The 21,913-nt window shown below is 51.9% G+C and overlaps 3 protein-coding genes across 3 annotated transcripts; 2 read left to right on the top strand and 1 right to left on the bottom strand.

Moving 5' to 3' along the window:
• Nucleotides 1-64: 64 nt before the first annotated feature.
• LOC147912555 (uncharacterized) lies at nucleotides 65-4,392 on the bottom strand. The gene is made up of 2 exons (XM_087422783.1): nucleotides 3,878-4,392; nucleotides 65-1,657 (listed from the first exon to the last, which is right to left on the bottom strand). Exon 2 carries the CDS (start codon nucleotides 781-783, stop codon nucleotides 208-210), a length of 576 nt encoding a protein of 191 aa, XP_087278909.1. The 5' UTR covers nucleotides 784-1,657; nucleotides 3,878-4,392; the 3' UTR covers nucleotides 65-207.
• Nucleotides 658-8,758, top strand: MTA2 (metastasis associated 1 family member 2). Its single transcript, XM_004437478.3, has 18 exons — nucleotides 658-797; nucleotides 1,533-1,600; nucleotides 1,969-2,062; nucleotides 3,656-3,773; nucleotides 3,906-3,969; nucleotides 4,154-4,271; nucleotides 4,572-4,674; nucleotides 4,853-4,952; nucleotides 5,123-5,311; nucleotides 5,412-5,486; nucleotides 5,610-5,668; nucleotides 5,841-5,938; nucleotides 6,062-6,201; nucleotides 6,463-6,691; nucleotides 6,883-6,972; nucleotides 7,344-7,462; nucleotides 7,568-7,716; nucleotides 7,929-8,758. The coding sequence occupies exons 1-18, from the start codon at nucleotides 770-772 to the stop codon at nucleotides 8,092-8,094; spliced, it is 2,007 nt and encodes a 668-aa protein (XP_004437535.1). The 5' UTR covers nucleotides 658-769; the 3' UTR covers nucleotides 8,095-8,758.
• Nucleotides 8,759-10,426: 1,668 nt separating this feature from the next.
• TUT1 (terminal uridylyl transferase 1, U6 snRNA-specific) lies at nucleotides 10,427-21,532 on the top strand. Its single transcript, XM_004437477.3, has 9 exons — nucleotides 10,427-10,571; nucleotides 12,125-12,315; nucleotides 15,802-16,117; nucleotides 16,299-16,399; nucleotides 18,201-18,670; nucleotides 19,283-19,392; nucleotides 19,558-19,668; nucleotides 19,839-19,931; nucleotides 20,340-21,532. Exons 1-9 carry the CDS (start codon nucleotides 10,490-10,492, stop codon nucleotides 21,485-21,487), a joined length of 2,622 nt encoding a protein of 873 aa, XP_004437534.2. The 5' UTR covers nucleotides 10,427-10,489; the 3' UTR covers nucleotides 21,488-21,532.
• Nucleotides 21,533-21,913: the final 381 nt, after the last annotated feature.

Genomic DNA, 21,913 nt, shown 5'->3' on the forward strand with positions numbered 1-21,913 from the left:
CCAGTCCTTTTGTGGGGCGCGGCTGAGCGCCTCTGGGGCCCTACGGGGGTGGAGGTGAAGGAAAAGGGTAGTGCGGAAAGGGTAAGACAGCGTAGACTATTCATGCAAATAACAGGCAAAGCTGCTTGCAAATAGCTTGGCGAACCGCAAAGGCGCGCGAGTCTTTCGGGCCGCAGGCGGAGCTGCAGGGCTCCGGCGAGGAGAGAGTTAAGCCCAACTCCTCTCTCGCTCTCGGAGGAGGGGCCGAGTTGCAACGGAAATAACCGAGCGCCGGGCCGCCGTTGGCCGGACGGAGCCGAACCTCTTCCGGAAGTAGCCGATCTGTGGGGTCTCGCTCTCCGACCTGAGCCGAGCGCCCGGCCTTGTTCTCCGGCTCGGCCGAAAGTGTTCCGGAAGGAGGCGAACCCCGAGGCGGGCAGGGCAAGCGTTCCCCGCGGCTGGCAGAGCCCAGCGTCTGGTGGGGCTTGGCGAGGGCGGGGGGAGCCGGAGCCTGGCTCCGGTCCGGCGGGAGCCGAGCTCGTTCCGGAAGAAGCCGAGCGGACCGGCGCCGGCCTCGGCGTCTGGGGCGTGAGGCGGTAGCGGCGGCGGCGACAGCGCGGGCCGGGATGAACCGCGACGGCTGAGGCGGCGGAGGTGCCGGCTGCGCGGACCCGACCGAGACTTCCGCGAAGTGCCAGCCCCGCGGTCGGGACTTCGCCTCCAGCCGAGCCCCGTCCCCGCGAGCCGCTCAGACCCCTTTGTGCGGCCGGAGGCGGCGGCGGGAACGGCCATGGCGGCCAACATGTACCGGGTGGGGGGTGAGTACCGGGCGCAGGGGCTGCGGGGCCCGGACGGGAGAGGTCGGGGTCGGGACCGGGGAGGCTCGGCACCCGGCGGCGCGGGAGCCGCGTCTGGGGCGGCGTGGTCCCGAGCGCGGACCGGAACCGGAACCGGGAGCGCGGGGAGCGAGGGTGCGGGGACGGCGCCGCGGCCGGGCGCCGAGACTCGCGGAGAGGCTGGGGCCGCCCCGACGGTACTCGCGGGGCCGCGCCTGGGGCCACGGGGTCGGGGAGTGGGGCTGGGAAGGTGTTTCCGAGGGAGCTGACAGCGCGGGCAGGGGGCGCGAAGGGCCGGCGACCGCTCTGCCACCTGCGGGGGAGCCGCCGGGCGGTTTCCTCTCCCCAGGCGTTATTGTGCGCCTCGGTCGCAAAGGTGGGGGCGCTGAGCGAGAGGGAACAATTGCTCGCTTCGCCGAGACTGGGGTGCAACTCGATCTCCGAGTTGTGGGGATTGCAGGGGGAACCCTCTGCTTCTGGTCTGTTCATTAAGGCTCATTTTTGAGTGAAGGATCTGATTTTAGAACTAGGTGGCCAGGGGTGGGGGGCTGGCGTCGCTTATTAGACTCTCCACTTCCACATTTCAGCGCCCTCTCTACCTGGACTCTCATCGCCTTTTGGTCCACTCAGGCCTACTTTCTCTTCTCCTCCCCTGGTGCTCTGGCTCTCCCATCTCCTCCTCTGATCTTCCCGGTTCTTCCCCACCCCCTCCTACAGATTACGTCTATTTTGAGAACTCCTCCAGCAATCCTTACCTGGTTAGACGGATTGAGGAGCTCAACAAGGTGAGTGGAGCAGTCTCATCCCCCCCGCAAGTGGTCTCTTTCTTCTGAGGTCTCTAACTGTGGGTGGAAGAGAGACAGAGAGAAAGAAAGAGGACCCTATTCTAAGTACCCATTCATATTCATTCATTCATTCATTCATTCGATGTATTCAGGAAAGGCTATTGAGAGCTTAGTGGGAACTTTACTTTTCTATTTCTTGGGGCCTAAGGAAAGGGATATGGAAGTCTGTCCTTAAATGTAAGTCTCCTTATTCATAATTTCTTGTGTTTTCCTACTTACATCCCTTAGAAACTTATTCACTGTTGTTAGTCTCTTTGTGCCTTTTCACTTTCAAATGACCAGTTTTCACTGCCATTTTTCCCCCTTAGACTGCAAATGGAAATGTGGAGGCAAAGGTTGTGTGCCTTTTCCGGCGAAGAGACATTTCTAGTAGCCTCAACAGCCTGGCTGATAGTAATGCCAGTGAGTGTCTTGGTACCCCCACCCCATCCCCGCCCTCCTTTCTCCCCCTCCCCGTGATCTGAGGCCAGGGCATGTCCCCGCAGGTGTTTCCCCTGGTAGAATGCCCAAGGCAGGGGTGTGAGTTTGGGGGTGGGAAATGCCTGGGCTGTGGAGGGAGGCCTGGAAGGAGGCTTGTTTTTACACGTTGGGGTTGGAAGCAGAGTGGAGAGACCATGATAAGAAAAACCAGAATATGGCTTGTATGTGAGTGTGTATATATGAATGGTGTGTGTAAAAGAGATGATAGTATTTAAATGGGGGATGAGGAAGAGCTTTAGAGAAGAAGGACCCTTGGGGGACAGTTTTGGGTGTGTTGGAACAATGGGTGGTGACTGAAGGTCAAGGTGAAGAGGAAGAGATTGTACCTAGAAGCCTGCTTTACAGGAAAGCAGGCTTATTTTGTGATCACGAGATAGTGAGAATGCATTGAAGGCAGAGAAGAGGAAGCTAGGAAAGTTTTCTTGCACTTTTTCCTGTTTCTCATCTCTCCTGTTTTCCCTTCTACTCCACTTTACATCTTTATGTTTTCCCTTTGCCCTATCTTTCTTCTCATTATGCTTTCATGTTCTTTTAAAAAATTTATTTCCTTCAGTTTTCCTTAGTTTCTTTTTTCTTTCCCCTTCCTCTTGTTCCTTCTTCCTAAATTATTTTCCTTATTTCAGGCTGCTTTGGGCATGAAGGGGTTAATGAGGAGCTGGGCCTACCAAGTTCTCTGGCCCTCTGGGGTTTCCAGCCTCATCTGGCAGGGGCTGACCTTGGCCTTGTCCAATCAGAAGGGGTGTGGGGGGTGTGGTCCCCCTTGCCTTCGTACAGGGTTTCCGGAGCATACAGTGAGGGGTGGAGCCTGCTGCACACCCCCCTTCTCCCTGAGGTTGGGAACAATGCACCAATGAGCCTTGGCCTGTGGCTCTTCTGCCCCCTCCCACTTTGGTTGGCGCCCAGCCAGGTTAACCCTTTGCACTGAGGTTTCAGGGCAAGCTGCAGCTCCTTGGGGAGGAAGGTGTTGGCACTGGCTTGAGAGGTACTGTCCTTGAAAGCCCCACACACAAACTATTATTAGCCAAATAAAAAGTGAGAGATAGTTAGGATTGCATGTGGTGTTTAAGAGCAAAGAGTCTCCTGAAATCTGAAAAAAGGAACTGGTAAACACAACCTTGTGTGATATTTTGTCATCTTATTGACTTTCTGGACCTCAGGCTGGTTTGGCAAGAAAGAGACAAGTGTGATATTCTTACTGGGCATGGTGTGGGCAGATTTGTGCTTTATGAGTGGTGTCTGAGGCTTGGCATTTCGGTTTGGGATGTATTTCTGTGGCCGCCTTTGTACTCTCAGCAGCTCTTCCCTAAGAGCATTGGTGATGGAGAGTTGGGAGCATCTATAATGGAGGAGAGGGCTAAGAGGGAAAGCTGGTGGGGTAAGGGTGTGGAAGATAGGTACCTGGGGAATGTGAGAAAAACAGCTGAGACAGGAAATGTCTTCCCTGGGCTAGAGTTTCCAAGGTGGCTTCTTTGTGGATTAGGTTCTGACTTGGTTTCTTCTTCCTTAATCTCCCAGGGGAGTTTGAGGAGGAATCAAAGCAGCCAGGGGTGTCGGAGCAGCAGCGACATCAGCTGAAGCACCGGGAGCTTTTTCTTTCTCGACAATTTGAATCGTTACCAGCTACCCACATACGGTATAGGACACTCAGGGCCACTGTGGCCTCATGCACTTGTTTAGAAGGTGGAGAGGAGGGGGTGGTGGATTGGAGATGCTGTGGAGAGGGAATGAGGAGCTCACCTGGGGTTTGCTGACCTCTTTCCTGTAGGGGGAAATGCAGCGTGACCCTCTTGAATGAGACAGATATCTTGAGCCAGTACCTGGAAAAGGAGGTGAGAAAGAGGTGTTGGGAGAAGAGGGAGGGGAGTGGGTATTGCCTCAAAAGGCAAGAGGAAAGCAGGACTATGATGAGGTAGAGGTTGACAGACTGCCTGTCTTGGGAACTCTGGAAACACCCCCCTGCCCTCTGCCTGTGAGGACTGCTGCCCTGCTGACCTTCTCTCTTCCCATCTCCAGGACTGCTTTTTTTACTCACTGGTGTTTGACCCTGTGCAGAAGACACTTCTTGCTGATCAGGGGGAGATCCGAGTTGGTTGCAAATACCAAGCTGAGATCCCAGATCGCCTGGCAGAGGGTATGCAGCAGGACAGACCATCTGGCCGCTGGGTTATCTAACATCATAGTCTCTGTGAATGGTGTGCCCTGGAGTTGTACAGTGCATAGTCTGCAGGGCTCTGTGCTGTGACCCTGACAGACTGGGACCTTAGGAACCTGAAAGGGGCAAGTGGGCACAGTTGGGTGGAGAAGTCTGAGGGTTGAGATGGCTAATAGAATCCAAGCAGAAGATGAAGAGGAACAAGGTGCTGTTGTGAGTGTCAAGACACTGATTATTCCCCCTTCCTTTCCCTGATGATGTCATTTCCCTGTATCCCAGGAGAGTCTGATAATCGGAACCAACAGAAGATGGAGATGAAGGTCTGGGACCCAGACAACCCTCTCACAGACCGGCAGATTGATCAGTTTCTCGTGGTGGCCCGGTGAGGGGTGGGTGGATGGGGAAGATTGGCTGGTGGAGGGGTGGACATAGTTCTGAGTCTCATTCTTAGAGATGGACTTTATTTGGCACGGATGTATTCCTTTTTTCTCATCTGGCTTCGTTCCTTAGCCCACTCGCACTTTCTTTTTTCTCTCTTGACTTCTCAATTTCTCCCTTAGAGCTGTGGGGACCTTTGCGAGAGCCCTAGATTGCAGCAGCTCCATTCGGCAGCCAAGCCTGCACATGAGTGCAGCTGCGGCCTCCCGAGATATCACTCTGGTGAGCAGAATTTGGTGGGTAGTTGGGCAGGCTGGGCTTTGTGGGGACCTGAAGAGCCTAAGGACAGGAAAGGAGGGTGTCTCAGAGGGAGTGGGAGGGTTTACAGGGCAGCAGAGAAGTGGTGCTGAGGGTTTCAGGTCATCAGCATTGTTACCCCACCTTCCCTGTAGTTTCATGCAATGGATACGTTGCAAAGGAACGGCTACGACCTGGCCAAGGCTATGTCGACTCTGGTGCCCCAGGGGGGCCCGGTGCTGTGTCGGGATGAGATGGAGGAGTGGTCTGCTTCGGAGGCCATGCTATTTGAGGAGGCCCTGGAGAAGTACGGGAAGGATTTCAACGATATTCGCCAGGACTTTGTAAGTGGATGGGGCTAGGAGGAGAGGTGGAAGAGATGACAGGGGAGGGAACCAGGACCTGGGCCAGATGCCAGCTCATCCTTCTTCCCTCTGCCCTTAGCTACCCTGGAAGTCACTCGCCAGCATAGTCCAGTTTTATTACATGTGGAAAACCACAGACCGCTATATTCAGCAGGTATAGTCTGGGCTAGGGAGGCTGGATCAGAGGCCTCCTGCTCACCTGTGCCTTTGAATTATGACATCCTCCTGCTGAGATGTTCTAATCCTTCTCTTTATTTCTTTTTTTTCCTTCCTGCAGAAAAGATTGAAAGCTGCTGAAGCAGACAGCAAACTGAAACAGGTCTACATCCCCACCTAGTAAGTATGATAGGTGGGAAGATGGGTATGTTTTCCTTCTCTGCCCCCAAGCTGTGCTTTCCTCAGTGATTGGAGGTGGGCAGGGGGCAGGGTCAAATATTATAGAGACAAAATGGAAATGGATTCTTTTCCTTGACCAGTTCCTGGTTTCTCCCCTCGCTGCCCCCATTAGTACGAAGCCAAATCCTAACCAGATCATCTCTGTGGGCTCAAAACCTGGCATGAATGGGGCCGGATTCCAGAAGGGTCTGACCTGCGAGAGCTGCCACAGTGAGTTCCAGAGAGGGGCAGGGATGCTGGAGGTGGGCAGGAGGTCTGCTAAGGCCCAAGAACCTGAAGGGCTCATTGGCATGTCTCCCCTCTGACCTCGCTCTCCTCTCCCTGCTCCTACAGCCACACAGTCTGCCCAGTGGTACGCCTGGGGCCCACCCAACATGCAGTGCCGCCTCTGTGCTTCTTGTTGGATCTACTGGAAGAAGTATGGGGGACTGAAGACCCCAACCCAGCTTGAGGGGGCTGCTCGGGGCACCACAGTAAGGACTCATGGGGGACAGGCAGGGGAGAGCAGTAAGCATATTGACCAGCGCTTTAGGCGAAGGCCAGAACGCCCAACTCCTTATATGGTGATGGTTTGATGTGTGTGTGGGGGTGCTTGGTAGTGGTTGGGGAGCCTGGTGGGTCGTTATGGCAGTAAAGAGATCAGGCAGGACTAAAATGCCCTCTGCAGAGAATGGAAGAAAGAAGGGAGCCTCTGTCCATCTGTGTTCTCCTTTTTTCCTATGTCCTTCTTCCAGGAGCCACACTCGAGGGGTCATTTGTCCAGACCTGAAGCCCAAAGTCTCTCCCCCTATACAACCAGCGCCAACCGGGCCAAGCTGCTGGCTAAGAACAGGCAAACATTCCTGCTCCAAACCACAAAGCTGACCCGTCTTGCCAGACGCATGTGCAGGGACCTGTTACAGCCGAGGAGGGCTGCCCGACGACCCTATGCCCCTATCAATGCCAATGCCATCAAGGCAGAGTGTAAGGGCAGGAGTGGTGGGGCTAGCAGTGGGTTTGGGGTTGCCCTGGCCAGAGACCAGTGTTTCTCTGGATGTTTAGTGAGAGTAGGGATAGTAGGCCATAATGGTTTTGTGAGATTAGACATGGCTCAAGGCCCCAGCAGGGGCCTGAGTAGTGAAGTCTCTTCAGAAGCTTTCATCTTTTTTCTCCAGGCTCCATTCGACTTCCTAAGGCTGCCAAGACTCCACTGAAGATTCACCCTCTGGTGCGGCTGCCCCTGGCAACTATCGTCAAAGATCTGGGTATGGGATGGGGAGCTGGACTGTGGGTACAGGGCAAGTATAGGACGGGGAGCCAGTTAGGGTGGTATCAGGCTCTCAGTCCTTTTACTATCAAGAACCTTCTCTCCTCCTGCTTTGTTCTTTCCCATTGAGTACTAAGAGATTTAGTCTAGCAAACTGACCTTTTGTAGGTTAGTAATTTTTTTTCATGAGCTATCCAGTATTACCATACTGATTTGACAAGGTCACGTTCAGGTGTGATTTTTGAAATAACTGGTAATTGCTTACCAGATGCCTCCCCCATCACTACTTTTGGGGATGCCCAGGAAAACTTCATAGAGAAGAGAAAGTATGAAAGTTCTCTAAGTTTTCTTTTGTTTTTGTCCTGGCAGTGGCCCAGGCGCCTCTGAAACCAAAAACACCTCGAGGTACTAAGACACCGATCAACAGGAACCAGCTGACCCAGAACCGGGGACTGGGGGGCGTTATGGTGAAACGGGCCTATGAGACTGTGAGTTGACAGGATGGAGTGGGCCAAACTGAGTTTGGTGGGCTTTTATTTCTGATAGGAGTCTGAGAGAGTCCCCTCTCATTGTGCTGCCCCACCCTTTTTCAGATGGCAGGGGCAGGGGTCCCCTTCTCTGCCAATGGAAGGCCTCTGGCCTCAGGGATTCGCTCAAGCTCACAGCCAGCAGCCAAGCGTCAGAAACTAAACCCAGCTGATGCCCCCAATCCTGTGGTATTTGTGGCCACAAAAGATACCAGGTAGGGAGCGCACCATGGGAGGGGCTGAGAGGTTGACTACCTAGGTTGGTGGGTATGGGAAATAGGAGTATCTGAGAAAGACCAGCTCCAGGAAGACTGGGTGCAGGGTAGGGATGCCAGAAGAATGAGCCGGAAGAACTGCAGTGTGGAATGTGGGGTTTTACCTCGAGGGTCTTAGCCTTCCTGACTCTTCCTGGTCTCTTTCTGGCCAGGGCCCTGCGGAAGGCTCTGACCCACCTGGAAATGCGGCGAGCTGCCCGTCGGCCCAACTTGCCCCTGAAGGTGAAGCCACCACTGATAGCAGTGCGGCCCCCAGTCCCGCTACCTGCACCCTCACATCCTGCCAGCACCAATGAGCCCATTGTCCTGGAGGACTGAGCATCTGTGGGGAAGGGAGGTGGGCTGAAAGCTAAAGGGTGGGTGCCCAGGGCACTCAGCCTCCCTTCCCTCTAGTATCAAAGGGAGTGAGGAGTGAGGGAGGGAGGGAGCAAGTGAGTGTGTGTCCTTGGAGGGGTTAGGCGCCCTCTGGTGTTACTACTTCGAGGCTTGTCCCCTCCAATGCTTCTCCATGCCTGGTGATGGAGGGCAGACTGCAGGAACTTGGCCTATTGTGGGAACCTAGCCTGTTTTGGGGGGTAGGACCCACAGTTGTCTTGGACAGTTTTGGGGGGAGGGTTTTTTAATTTTTTAAAAATTTTGCCTCCCTTTGTGAAAGGGGATGGAGGAGGGGAAGAGTATACAGATATCAGGTGGTGGTACCTGGTTGGGGGAGGGGGCGTGCACTGCCATGACTGCCATGTCTATCTTTTTTTTTTCTAATTGGGGGTTTCTCTTCCTGTCCGGTGTCCGGACTTTCCTAATTGGAGTTCGAGGCCCCTAAGCTGGCATCAACCCCAGCCCATGCTCACTCTTTCCTTCCCTCCCCTTGTCCCCTCCGCCTTTTGTACGCCAATTCTCAGAAATAAAGATCTTTTGTCCGTTTTTTTAACCTCGGATTCTGTAATTGGTTCTTATAGTAACAAATAAAAAGCTGTTTTCTTCAGCTCCTCCTGGCTCAGCTGTTCTCTGCCATGGGTGCGTGTGCATGCGTGTGTGTGTGTGTGTGTGTGTTGGGGGCGTGTGTCTTTGGGAAAATAAAGGACAAAGGACCCTAAGGAAGGTACCCATGGGGCTTGCCCTGGGAACAGCGTTATGAGCTATGCAGCCTCGACGGGCAGTCTGCTGCAGCTCTCTTTCTCCTGGGACCCAAACTGCTCCCCAGCTCCCTGTGGTGCTGGAGCCCAAGCAGCACCTTGGCCCAGACTGATTCAAAGCAGTTGGGATGAGCTGGTTTTCTGGATGGCTGGTGGCCTCCGTGGGGGTGGGGGTGGGGGTGGGAGGCGTGAAGGTGCTTTTTCCTGTATTTCCCAACTCTTACTTCCCTCTCCCTTTTACTTAGGGAATTCTGGGAACTGCTAGAGGCCAAGGCAGGATGTAGTCCACCTTGAGCAGTACTACAGGCTCTTACCACCTAGCTCTGTGGTGTATTTGCACAGAAGGCTCCCTCAGCAACTGCCTTGATATCGGGGTCCACTCTAGTGCTGTTCCCTGCCTTTTTAGGTTTGGGAGACAGAGATTAGACAGCTGAGCTGGGCCCAAGAGAAGGAGCACCTTAGGAGACAACAAGAAGTTAAGCCTACTGTGCTCCTTGGGTACTTCCTCTGGAGATGGGGAACAGCTTCAGTAGTTGTGACTTGCTCAAGGTTACAGACCTTGAGATGACTGCCTCAGGTCCACTGCTCTTTCCACAGTCCAAAGCTGTGGGCTGATCAACAGCAAGCGCTGCTCAGCCCATCCGATAGTCTCCTCCATCTCATGGTCCCTTGTCCCTAGGGCCTCCCCAGCTCCCTTACTCTCTCCCCATCCTGAGCCTACACTTCGGTAGTATTGGGAGGAACTGGCCACTAGCCCAGTCTGGGGGAAAGCGGCATCCTCCAATGTCTTCACTCAGTTGCCACCATAGTAGGTTCTGTCGCACGCCTCGAAGTGGGCCAGTGGCTCTGGCGCCTCGTGAGTACCCTCCACGCAACCCACTATCTCGGAAGGAAAGCCCAGCTCACGAGGACAGCAGCGATCTGGCTGTGGCCCCGTGGAGTCCGCAAGGTGCCCAGTGGGGGCGTAGCTCCCCAAGCAGGGCTAGGAAGGGGTCGCAGACCACCCATTTTGGGGGAGGACCCAGGGCAGAGGGAGAGAGTAACAGCCCTGAGGAGTTGGAGAATCCAGGGACAGCCCTGGGCTTCGTAGAGGCTGCTCATCCTCCGCCTTTATTCGCGAGGTAAATATGGGGTTGAGGATACAACAGCGCGGGGCTCTTCTGCCCCTTGAAGGAGGGCACAGCCCGCCCACGACCACCCAGCATAGAAACAGCCGGCTGTCAAGGAGGGGGGCCCGCACGCAACCCGGCGCCGGCCTTTGTGGCCACTGTTATGAATATTCACGATTCTTTGGGCCAATCAACGCCTGAACAGTTCAGAGTACACCAATCAGCTTACCGCATGCAGATAAGCATCTTAGATGGGCGGCTTTTTCCACAGCCGGTTGAGTTAACACAGTCTGGAAACGGTACCCTGAGTCGAAGAAGCTTGGTTTCCGGAGGAGTGCGCGCGCGCGATTGGCCGATGTACGTCACTTCCTGTGGACTGGCGGAAGTTGCTTCCGGGCGCGTTGCGATTTGTGGAAGTGAGTTCCGGTGCTGGCAGAGGTGGTAGTATTTTGTCGGTACCGGAGAGTCGTGATGGCGGCGGTGGATTCGGATGTCGAATCGCTGCCGCGTGGGGGTTTCCGCTGCTGCCTCTGCCACGTCACTACAGCCAACCGTAAGCGGTGGCTAGACAGGGGGGTGGTTGTGGGCTTTCGTCTCTGGGTCTTAGCGAAAGTTATGGTTATAGGTCATGGTTCTTGTCAAGTCGGTTGTAGGGTCACTCACCTCCGTTTTCACTCCGCCCGTCCGAAGGGATTAGAGAGTGAGCAAAGTCCCACCACCTTGCCCCTCTCCTTCCCAGTATCCGAAATCTCCACGACGAAAGCCTCGCTATTTTATTGACCCTTTAACCGTCATCTGTTGGACATTCTCTTTGTGCCTGGTACTCTCCTGGGCTCTAGGGTGGGGAGAGGGGATTCAGAGATGAAGGAGCTGCCCATCTAGAGATGGAGACAATTTCGGTGCTCTATAGATATATTTGGAGAGCTCTGGAACCACAGAGAAGGTAGTAGTTAAGTCACGGACGCCCTACAGAGGAGCTACCCAAAGGCAGAGATGGGTGAAGTAGCATGCCTTGCATGCCTGGAAGGTGGGTTTGGAAAAGTAAACAAGGTCCTTGTGCGACAGTACAAGGGGCTCTATGAAACCTCAAATTCCACTTTTGAAGTTTGGAATCATGATCTTCCCGAAACAGAATCTTCTGTTCTTCTTTTTCTTTGTGAATGGCACTATCTGTCCAGTAGGGCAAGCCAGAAATCCAAGATGGTCTTCTTTGGCTCCACGTCTACATTGGTTACATGGAGCAGTGACTCAGAATATAATAAAAATAAAAATAGCAGCTAACTTATCCTACATTCACCATGTACCAGACTCTGCCAAGTGTTATATATGTAATACGTTTGTAGTAGGTACTGTTATTATCTCCATTTTATATCTGAGGAAACTGATGCACAGAGAGGTTAAGAAACTTGCCCAAGGGCCAACCCCCTGGCGTAGTAGTTAAGTGCACGTGCTCCGATGCTGGTGACCCGGTTTTGGATCCCGGGTGTGCACCAAAGCACCAGCTTGTCAGGCCGTGCTGTGGCTGGGTCCCATATAAAGTACAGGAACATAGGCACAGATGTTAGCCCAGGCCCAGTCTTCCTCAGCAAAAAGAGGAGGATTGGCATGGATGTTAGCTTAGAGCTGATCTTCCTCACAAAAAAAAAAAAAAAAAAGAAGCTTGCCCAAGATCTCACACAGCTTGACAAAGCTGGGATTTGAACTTGGGCAGGGTGATGTCAGACCCTGCACTTGCAGTGTCTACACCATACTCAGAGGGAATAGTCTAGGGTCCTGATTTATTTAGTTCTTCTGTTTATGACCTGGATAAGTTACCTGTTAATTTCTTTACAACTTGCAGATATTGCTCTACCTAGCACTTACAGAGGTTTAAGAAATACTTGTAGTGTAGCCTGTTCTCCTGGGGACCACTTAGAGAGAATGCCCTATATCGACAAATGGACAAGAGAGGAAAGTGAGAGGAGCCAGAACTTTGTAAATTCAAAGGTCACACTTTCTCTGGCTTGGAAGGATCAGTAGGATTTAGGCATGCAGAGAACCAAGTCAGGGGGTAGGTACACTGAAGAGTGATTCAGATGTTTTTGTCTCACACTTATGTCTTTGCAGGACCCAGCCTAGATGCCCACCTGGGAGGCCGGAAGCACCGGCACCTGGTAGAGCTACGAGCTGCCCGAAAGGCCCAGGGACTTCGAAGCGTGTTTGTCAGTGGCTTTCCCCGGGATGTGGATTCTACTCAGCTCTCTGAGTACTTCCAGGCATTTGGACCTGTGGCCAGTGTTGTCATGGACAAGGACAAGGTAGAGCGAATGGCTCTCGGGGTAAAGAATGAGTCAAGTGTGCTGCATACCAAAAGAAACAAGAGAGAAGCCAGCACCCTGTTTGGGCTGGTTCCCCGTGTGGCTTGTCTTTGGTGGACACCTCTGCAGTACTTGGGCTAGTCCAGCTTTGTGAGCCCCACTTCACCCTCCAGCCCCTGCTGGGATTTTATCAGTTCATCAGATTCTGTCACTGGGGGCTTGTTGGTCATTTATTTTTTCAGTCAGTCTTTTATTTGCCAAATATTAACTGCTAACTTTGTACTAGGCACAGTGCTTAGAGCTGCATTCTGAGTAGTGAATAGGGTATATGTGGTCCCTGCTTGCACAGAGCTTACAGTTTAGTGGATAAAGTAGATAGTTGAATGAATAATTACAGTGACCATACCATTGGGAGATGTATCCTAACCCCACAAGAGACTGGTTGATAGACCAGCTAGCAGTTTAGTAACTTATACTGAGAGGTACTGAGGTTGTCTGGTCAGAACACCCTGTTCTCTGGACAGTGCTAGACAAACAAGCTTGTTCTTTGTGGTCCTTTTTGTCTTGCTTCCATGCAGACCTTTTGTCAGTGTCTCTTTAGTCCCTTGAAGAAAGTTCACTGTTGTGGTGTTGTGTTCTGTGGTCATAACTGTAGTTCTGAGGCTGCACTCTAGTTCTGTAGGGGTGGCTTAGGTGATCCCACATCTCCTTAGCAGCCCAGGTCTTCTCTTAGGATAGGGTGGGGTGTGTTTTTCTTAGAGATTGCATTCAGCAGCTGACCCACAATGGCTTAAACAAAAGGGGTTTAATTGTTCTCTTTTAACGAGAAGTCCAGACTTAGGCAGTCCAGCGTTTTACTGTTTTCCTGCTCTGTCATTATTGGCACATGGCTCTCACTTCAGGGTTGTGATAATGCTACTTCCACATCCTAAGGCAAGAAGAAGGGCAGGTTGAAGGGCAGAGTATAAAAGCCATTGTCTGCTGAGTCTGAACCCTCCCCCCCTTTTCTTTATTTCCCAGGAAAATACCTTTTCCAGAGGCTTCTTCAGTAGACTTCTACTTATATCTCATTGGTCAGAACTCTACTGCATGGTTATCCCTAGCTACAGGCAAGCCTGGGAAATGAAGTTTTTTTTTAGCTGGGCACTTTGCCCTTCTGAACAAAAATTGGGGTTCTGTTAGTAAGGAAGAAAGGGAGAATGTATACTGGGTGGGCAATTGGCAGTGTCTGCCCCAGGTTACTTCTTCAGAAAGCTCAGGGCTGGCCCTGTGGCTTAGTGGTTGGGTGCACGCACTCTGCTACTGGCGGCCCGGGTTCGGATCCCAGGCGCGCACTGATGCACCGCTGGTCCCGTGATGCTGAGGCGGCATCCCATATGCAGCAACTGGAAGGATGTGCAACTATGACATGCAACTGTCTACTGGGGCCTTGGGGAGAAAAAGGGGGAAAAAAAAAAGAAAGCTCAGTGTCCCCATTTTTGGTCATATTTATTTCAGTTATAAAGAATGATCTTTTCCTGAACTTAAACCTCGAGTTTCTGAGGCTTCTAATTATTATAACAATAATGAATAAAATTTTTATTGAGCAATTACTGTGTACAAATTAGTGCTAAGTACTTTACATACAATACCTCATTTGATCTCCACATTTCCTTTTTTTTTTTTTTTTTTTTTTGCTGAGGAAGATTAGACCTGAGCTGACATCTGTCGCCAATCCTCCTCTTTTTGCTGAGGAAGACTGGCCCTGGGCTAACATCTGTGCCCATCTTCCTCTACTTTATATGGGACGCCGCCACAGAACGGCTTGACAAGCAGTGTGTCGGTGCACGCCCGGGATCCGAACCCTGGGCCACCGCAGCGGAGCATGCGCACTTAACTGCTATGCCACCAGGCCAGCCCTTCCACGACATTTCCTTGAGGGAGATCGTCACTGGGAAGTGGAGATTTGGGGGTTTAAGCCCCTACTTGGGAGGCAGTCACAAGTTACTTATTGTAAAATGGGAATAATAATACATACCTTGTAGGAGTCTTATGAGACTTAGAAATAGCTTATGTGACCTGTTTGGTTTATAATAAGCCCTCATTAAATGGTGACTCTAGCTGGGGATGCTGGTATTGAGAGGAGATAAATGTCCAGGACACAGCTTCTGAATCTGCTAATCCTGCCATTCTTGATGCCTTCTGTGGGATTCTTGAGAGAAATATGTGCACAGAGACAAGGCCAGGCATAGAGCCACCTAATTTCTAGCTGGGCCTTTGGTTGTATACTTGGTGTTGAACCACAGGCTGGTGAGCTGTGTGATTCCTCAGAGTCAGAAGATCGGCCTGGGCAGGTCCAAGTGGCTGCCTTTCTCCTTGGTTTCACTTTGGTTCTTTGCTCTGTTTGGCACAAGGGTAGAAGTGAGAGTAGGAAGGGTACCCCCTTTTATTTTCAATTGAGATATGACTTACATAGCATAAAATTCATCTTTTTAAAGTATACAATTCAGTGGTTGTAAGTATATTTACAAAGTTCTGCAACCATCACTACTATATAATTGCAGAATGTTTTCATCACCCCAAAAAGAAATTGCATACCCGTTATCACTCATTCCCCATCTGTGATTCAGGCCTGTGTAGTGGCGAAGCCATCCCCCTAGTTAATTTTTTATATGGTGTGAGGTAGGGGTCTAACATCATTCTTTTGCATGTGGCTGTCCAGTTGTCCCAGCACCATGTGTTGAGAAAACTGTTCTTTCCCCATCGAATGTTCTTAGTACCTTTGTTGAAAATGGTTTACCATAGATGTACATGTTTATTTCTGGAGTCTCAATAACATTCCCTTCATATGAATGTCTGTCTTTATGCCACTACTACACTGTCTTGATTACTGTGGAGGGTACCTTTTTATAGGCAGGATGAGGCTCTAGCTTTACCACTGAAGAGAATATAAAAGAATATGGACTTTTGCCCCAAAGCAGTCATGTCTTTTCCTGCTCCTGCTAACATTTTACCTTTTGAAAAAAACGTGGCCCAAAAATTTCATTGAACTCAGCCAAATCATAGCAGCATGCTGTCTTATTGCTGTTATTCCTGGATGGTAAGTTTGTCAAAGATAGGGTTTATGTGTTTGTATTTATGCCTAGCACAGTGCTCATTACATGGATTCTTAATCAATATTAAGAGTCTAATTAAAGCAGGAAAAGTTAGGGGATTGATGGGTCATGGTATAACAGTGAAATCACATTACTGGCAAGAGGAGGGGAGGATGAAACAAGTCAAATGAGATTTTCAGAGGCAAGCTGGGCTGAGAGTAAAATGTGTGGGATAGAAGTGAGGGAGAGAATTGCTTTTCTAAATATGTTCCCTGTTGTTACAGAAACATTAAGCAAATATTCTCAATTTATAGGGTGGTCCCCACTTCAAAGATTCCCACCCACTATCAGACTGTGTGTCTGGATTCTTGGTTCCAAAACCATCATCCCTGCCCCTGTTGTGGTTTGCCAGGGAGTGTTTGCCATCGTGGAGATGGGGGATGTGGGTGCCCGGGAAGCTGTCCTGTCACAGCCCCAGCACAGCCTGGGAGGACATCGCCTGCGGGTCCGACCACGGGAGCAGAAAGAGTTCCAGAGCCCCGCCTCCAAATCCCCCAAGGGAGCGGCCCCCGACAGTCACCAGCTGGCCAAAGCACTCGCTGAGGCCCCTGACGTGGGGGCACAAATGGTAAAGCTCGTGGGGCTGAGGGAGTTGTCCCAGGCTGAGCGGCAGCTTCGGAGCCTCGTGGTGGCCCTGATGCAGGAGGTCTTCACAGAGTTCTTCCCTGGTGAGTCACCTCCCTCACTGTGTCTGTGCCCTCCTTGTCCTTCCCTCTCCTGCGTCTGCACCCAGTCTCCCCTCAGCTAGTGGTGTGTTTGTTTGCTCTTCCTCCTTCATGCCCCAGTATGTCCTTTCACCCTCTACTCTTCCCAATGTCTCTTGACCTTTATTCTCCACTCGGCACCCAGGCTGTGTGGTCCATCCCTTTGGCTCTTCCATAAATAGCTTCGACGTCCACGGCTGTGATCTTGACCTCTTCCTGGATCTGGGTGACTTGGAAGAGCCCCAGGTGAGTGACCAGGGAGGCAGTTGGGAAGCGTCATGTGACTCTGGGCAAGCAGTTACCTCTCATGCCTCAGTTCCTCATCTGTAAAATGGAGACAGTGGGACCCACCTGACAGGGTTATTGTAATTGGAGAAATGTGAATGTGGCTGGGTACTCGATAGGATGAAAATGAATTGCCATGGGATAGATAGCATTTATAACAGGAAAACACTAGATTTCAAAATGGTGTGTATCTTATCTTATTTTGGAAAAAGTATATATAAAAGGACATACAATAAGGTAATTTCTGGGTTAAGTTTTTGCTTATCTGTATTTTCTGACATCTATCTGCTTGTGGAATAGGAAAGGGTTATGTTTCTTTTCTTTTTTTTGTGAGGAGATCAGCCCTGTGCTAACATCTGCCAATCCTCCTCTTTTTTTGCTGAGGAAGACTGGCCCTGGGCTAACATCCATGCCCATCTTCCTCCACTTTATATGGGACGCTGCCACAGCGTGGCTCGCCAAGCAGTGCGTTGGTGTGCACCCGGGATCTGAACCGGTGAACCCTGGGCCGCTGCGGCAGAGTGCACGCACTTAACCGCCTGTCCTACTGGGCCGGCCCCAAGGGTTATGTTTTTTTTTTTTTTTTAAGATTTTATTTATTTATTTTTCCCCCCCAAAGCCCCAGTAGATAGTTGTATGTCATAGTTGCACATCCTTCTAGTTGCTGTATGTGGGACACAGCCTCAGCATGGCCGGACAAGCGGTGCGTCGGTGCGCACCTGGGATCCGAACCTGGGCCTCCAGCAGCGGAGTGCACGCACTCAACCGCTAAGCCACGGGCCGGCCCAGTTATGTTTTTAAAAGCCTTTATTTTTTAGAACTGTTTTAGTTTCACAGTAAAATTGAGCAGAAAGTACGAAGTTCCCAGATACCTTCTGCCCTGCAAAAGGGGTTATTTTTAAAATAAAATTTCTTTTATCATTCTCTGTCTACACACAAACACATTATTTTTGTTTTCTGAATCATTTGAGAGTAGGTGGCATCCATCATTATCCTATACCTCTTACTATTCCAGTGTGTGGCACCTAAGAACCAAGATATTCTAGTGTCAACCACAGCACAATTATCAAGTTGAGGAAGTATTACACTGGTACAAGTGTACAACTTTACCAGACTTTAATCTACATTCCATTCTCCAATTGGGTCAGCTACTTTGACAATGGACTGTTGTGTTGTCTTTTTTAATCTGGAACAGTTCCTCTGCCTTTTTTTTTTTTTTTTTTTTTCGTGAGGAAGATCAGCCCTGAGCTAACATCCATGCTAATCCTCCTCTTTTCGCTGAGGAAGACTGGCTCTGAGCTAACATCTATTGCCAATCCTCCTCCTTTTTTTTTTCCCCCAAAGCCCCAGTAGATAGGTGTATGTCATAGTTGCACATCCTTCTAGTTGCTGTATGTGGGACTTGGACTCAGCATGGCCGGAGAAGCGGTGCGTCGGTGCGCGTCCGGGATCTGAACCCGGGCCGCCAGTAGCGGAGCGCGCGCACTTAACTGCTAAGCCACAGGGCCGGCCCTCCTCTGCCGTTTTTTATCTTTCATTACAATGATATTTTTGCAGAATACAGACCATTTATTGTATGGCATTAAAAGGTTATTTTTAATTAAAAAAATATTGTACGGATTAAATGACTTAATATATATAAAGCCCTTAGAATAGGGCCTGGCAGGTAAGCAGTAAGTAACAGATATATCTTGGGGACGGGAATGTTCCTGGTTTGGGGTACAGCAGGAGAAGCATTCACTCAGCTCATTTCCATCCCCAGCCAGCCCCAAAGGCTCCTGACTCTCCATCCTTGGACTCAGCCCTTGCGTCCCCAGTGGATCCTCAAGCCCTGGCCTGCACCCCAGCCTCCCCTCCAGACTCGCAGCCTCCAGCCTCTCCCCAAGATTCAGAAGCCCTGGACTTTGAAATCCCATCTTCCTCCCTGGCACCACGGACTCCGGACTCTGCTTTGGCCTCTGAGACCCTCGCCTCTCCCCAGTCCCTGCCTCCAGCCTCACCACTGCAGGAGGACCGGGGCGAGGCGGACCCGAGGAAGGCTCTGGAACGAACGGAGGCCCTGAACGGGGAGAAAACGGAGGGCATAGCCATGCTGGAGCTGGTGGGATCCATTCTTCGGGGCTGTGTCCCTGGAGTGTACCGAGTCCAAACAGTGCCCTCTGCCCGACGTCCTGTGGTCAAGTTCTGCCATCGGCCTTCAGGTCTCCACGGTGACGTCTCCCTCAGTAACCGGTACCTTTGTTTAAGAGGGTGGTTGGGGAAGGCCAGCTGAGCATTCCGGGGTGGCTGAGGAGGGAGCCCTGGTGTGGGACTGTCCTGCATCTCCTGAGCCTCGAGGGTATCCTTGTTTGGTCCCATCCCCCTTTCTGCCACTCATCTCCTTTCTGGCTTCCACGTCAATGTTCGTAAAGTGTGTTTCTTAGAATACTATTTTTAAGAGATTTAGAAAAGAGTTCCATGGTTGAATATGTTTGGGAAATGCTAAGTTAAATGCACAGGTTTCTTCCTTCCCCCTCCTCCCCTACTGCCTCTTTCCTTCTCTTTCTCCTGTCCTCCCATTCTCCCTCCCTTCCTGTCTTTGTTGCTTTGCATACTAAAGGCTCCGAGCAGCCTTATAATAACATGCTCTGTGAATGTCCAAGACATTCTTAGGATGTAGTGTTTCCCAAACACATTTGGTGTTTTGTACATCCTCTCACAAGACCAGTGTGTCAGCAAACACTTTGGAAACCCTCTTTTGGCCTTATTTCAGCTGGCCCCCGGTGCGCAAGTCTGGAGTGAGAGCTGGGGGTGATAGGTCAGAGGGTTCCCAAGTCCTCACACCCTTGTCTCCCTTTGTCCCAGGCTGGCCCTGCATAACTCCCGCTTTCTGAGTCTCTGCTCTGAGCTGGATGGACGAGTACGGCCCCTCGTGTACACCTTCCGCTGCTGGGCTCAGGGTCGAGGGCTGGCAGGTGAGAATGAATCAAGACAGACTTGGGGCTGGGTTGGTGTCGGGGCAAAGGCAGGGATTCAGGGAGAGAAAGACAGGCAGGTACAGGAACCGGGGTTGAGAAAACCGCCAAGGAGGGGATCGGAGGCACCTCTAATCTAACTGGAATTATTGATTATTTACCCAGGGAGTGGCCCCCTTCTCAATAACTACGCCCTGACCTTGCTCGTGATCTATTTCCTTCAGACCAGGGACCCTCCTGTGTTGCCCACTGTGGCCCAGCTCACCCAGAAAGCAGGTACAGCAGCCCAGCCTCCACTTTCGATCTTGTTAGCTTTCTCTCTCTTCTTCTTCATCTCGCTTAGACACACTAAGCTACCCTGGGAATCAGATGTCTCTGCTATCACCCCCGTTTCCATCCCCATTTTCCTGCTTCTGGACTGACTCTCACCTTTTTTACTTTCACAGGTGAGGGTGAACAGGTAGAGGTTGATGGCTGGGACTGTAGCTTCCCCAGGGATGCCTCGAGACTGGAGCCCAGCACCAATAAGGAGCCCCTGAGTGAGTCTGGGGAGCCTGGTAGAGGACTAATAAATGATGTTAATCACAATAGTAGGAAACATACCTCCCACAGTTACTGTGTGCCAGGCATGGCTCTCACAGCAACCTCGTGTGAGAGCTAATATTATTGCCATTTGACGGATGAAGAAACTATGCCTTGGAGTAATTAAGTGGCTTGCCCAAGGTTACACTGTTAGCAAGGGGAAGGAGCAGCATCTGGGGCAGGACGTGGCTGGGGGCACAGGGAGAGAGGCTTGACCTCTTGTGTATAGGGATCAGAGGAGCCTGGCTTCTGGGCACTCTTCTGAGCCCCTTGGAAGGGAAAAAGAAAGTCCTGCTGAGGGAATGGCTCTGCTGCAGGGCTTATCTCAGCTGTGGCCCTTTTCCCTGGTTTTCCTCTTGCTCCAGGTTCCCTGCTAGCCCAGTTCTTCTCCTGCATCTCTTGCTGGGATCTTCGTGGCTCACTGCTGTCCCTGCGGGAGGGTCAGGCACTGCCTGTGGCAGGGGGCCTGCCCTCTAATCTCTGGGAGGGTCTGCGCCTTGGCCCCATGAATCTCCAGGACCCCTTTGACCTGAGCCACAATGTGGCAGCCAATGTGACCAGCCGGGTGGCTGGGCGGCTACAGAACTGCTGCCGAGCAGCAGCCAATTATTGCCGAAGCCTCCAGTACCAGCGCCGTTCCTCCCGGGGTCGGGACTGGGGGCTGCTCCCCCTCCTGCAGCCCAGTTCCCCTAGTGCCCTGCTGTCTGCAACACCCATCCCCTTACCTGCTGCTCCCTTCACCCAGCTCACTGCTGCCCTGGTCCAGGTGTTAAGAGAAGCATTGGGGTGCCATATAGAACAGGGAACCAAGAGACTGCGGTCAGAGGGAGGTGGAACTGGGGAGTCTCCCCAGGGAGGGACAAGCAAAAGATTGAAACTAGATGGAGAGGAAAAAAGCTGTGAGGAGGGGAAGGAGGAGCAGCAGGAATGTGCAGGGGACCACGGCGAAGATGGGGTGGAAGAAATGGTTATAGAGGTTGGAGAGACGGTGCAGGACTGGGCCATGCGGAGCCCTGGGCAGCCAGGGGAGCTGTTCCTGACAAGCAAGCATCTAGCCACGGGAGAAGAGGGGCAGTCAAGCCATGTAGCGCTGGCAGAGCAGGGGCCCCAAGGACCTGAGGTGGCCCGAGAAGGGTCCCAAGGTGAGACAGGGAAGGGGGTGTTGCTCTCCTCAGTGAGCTGGCGCTGTGCCTTGTGGCACCGAGTGTGGCAGGGGCGGCGGCGTGCCCGGAGACGCTTGCAGCAGCAAACCAAGGAAGGAGGTGGAGGTGGCGCTGGCACAGGAGCAGAGTGGCTGGCGACTGAGGCTCGGGTGACCCAGGAGCTGAGAGGACTGAGCAGTGCTGAACAGAGGCCAGAGGCTGAGCCACTTCTGACGTTTGTGGCGGCTGCCTCCCAGGCTGACCACACTCTCACCGTGACTCCACTCCGGGATGCCCAAGGCCTGTTCCCTGATCTCCATCATTTCTTACAGGTTTTCCTCCCTCAAGCACTTCGAAATCTCCTAAAGTGAAGACAGGGCCCTAAAGGGCAATAAAGCTGCTAGTTTAATAAACACTACAGTTGCCTCTAATTTCTACCCGGTAATAATCCTCTTCCTACCCAGTACTTCCCCTCCCCAGAAGTAATGCAACCTTCTCAGAGGTGCCTTCTCTGGCCAGTACAGCAGGTCTCGCCCTGCTCCTCCACCTCAGCAGCCCATTTCTGTCCTGCGTACCATTTATCACAACTGCAGGGAGTGCCTAGGACGGTGTGGGTCAGGCTCCTGGAGCCCACTCAGTTCTGGAACCGTGGTGTGCTGGGTGGGTGGGTTGAGTAGCACCTGTGAGAGGAACCAAGTCTGCCTCCACACTGACCTTACTTCCCAGATTTATGAATGGTGACAGGGCCTGAAATTTGGGTTCAGGGGCTTCATTCTCTCACTTAACAGGAGAATTCA

This window comes from Ceratotherium simum, chromosome 34, assembly GCF_057802395.1.
Source record: "Ceratotherium simum simum isolate JZ-2026a chromosome 34, ASM5780239v1, whole genome shotgun sequence".
Taxonomy (NCBI): domain Eukaryota; kingdom Metazoa; phylum Chordata; class Mammalia; order Perissodactyla; family Rhinocerotidae; genus Ceratotherium; species Ceratotherium simum.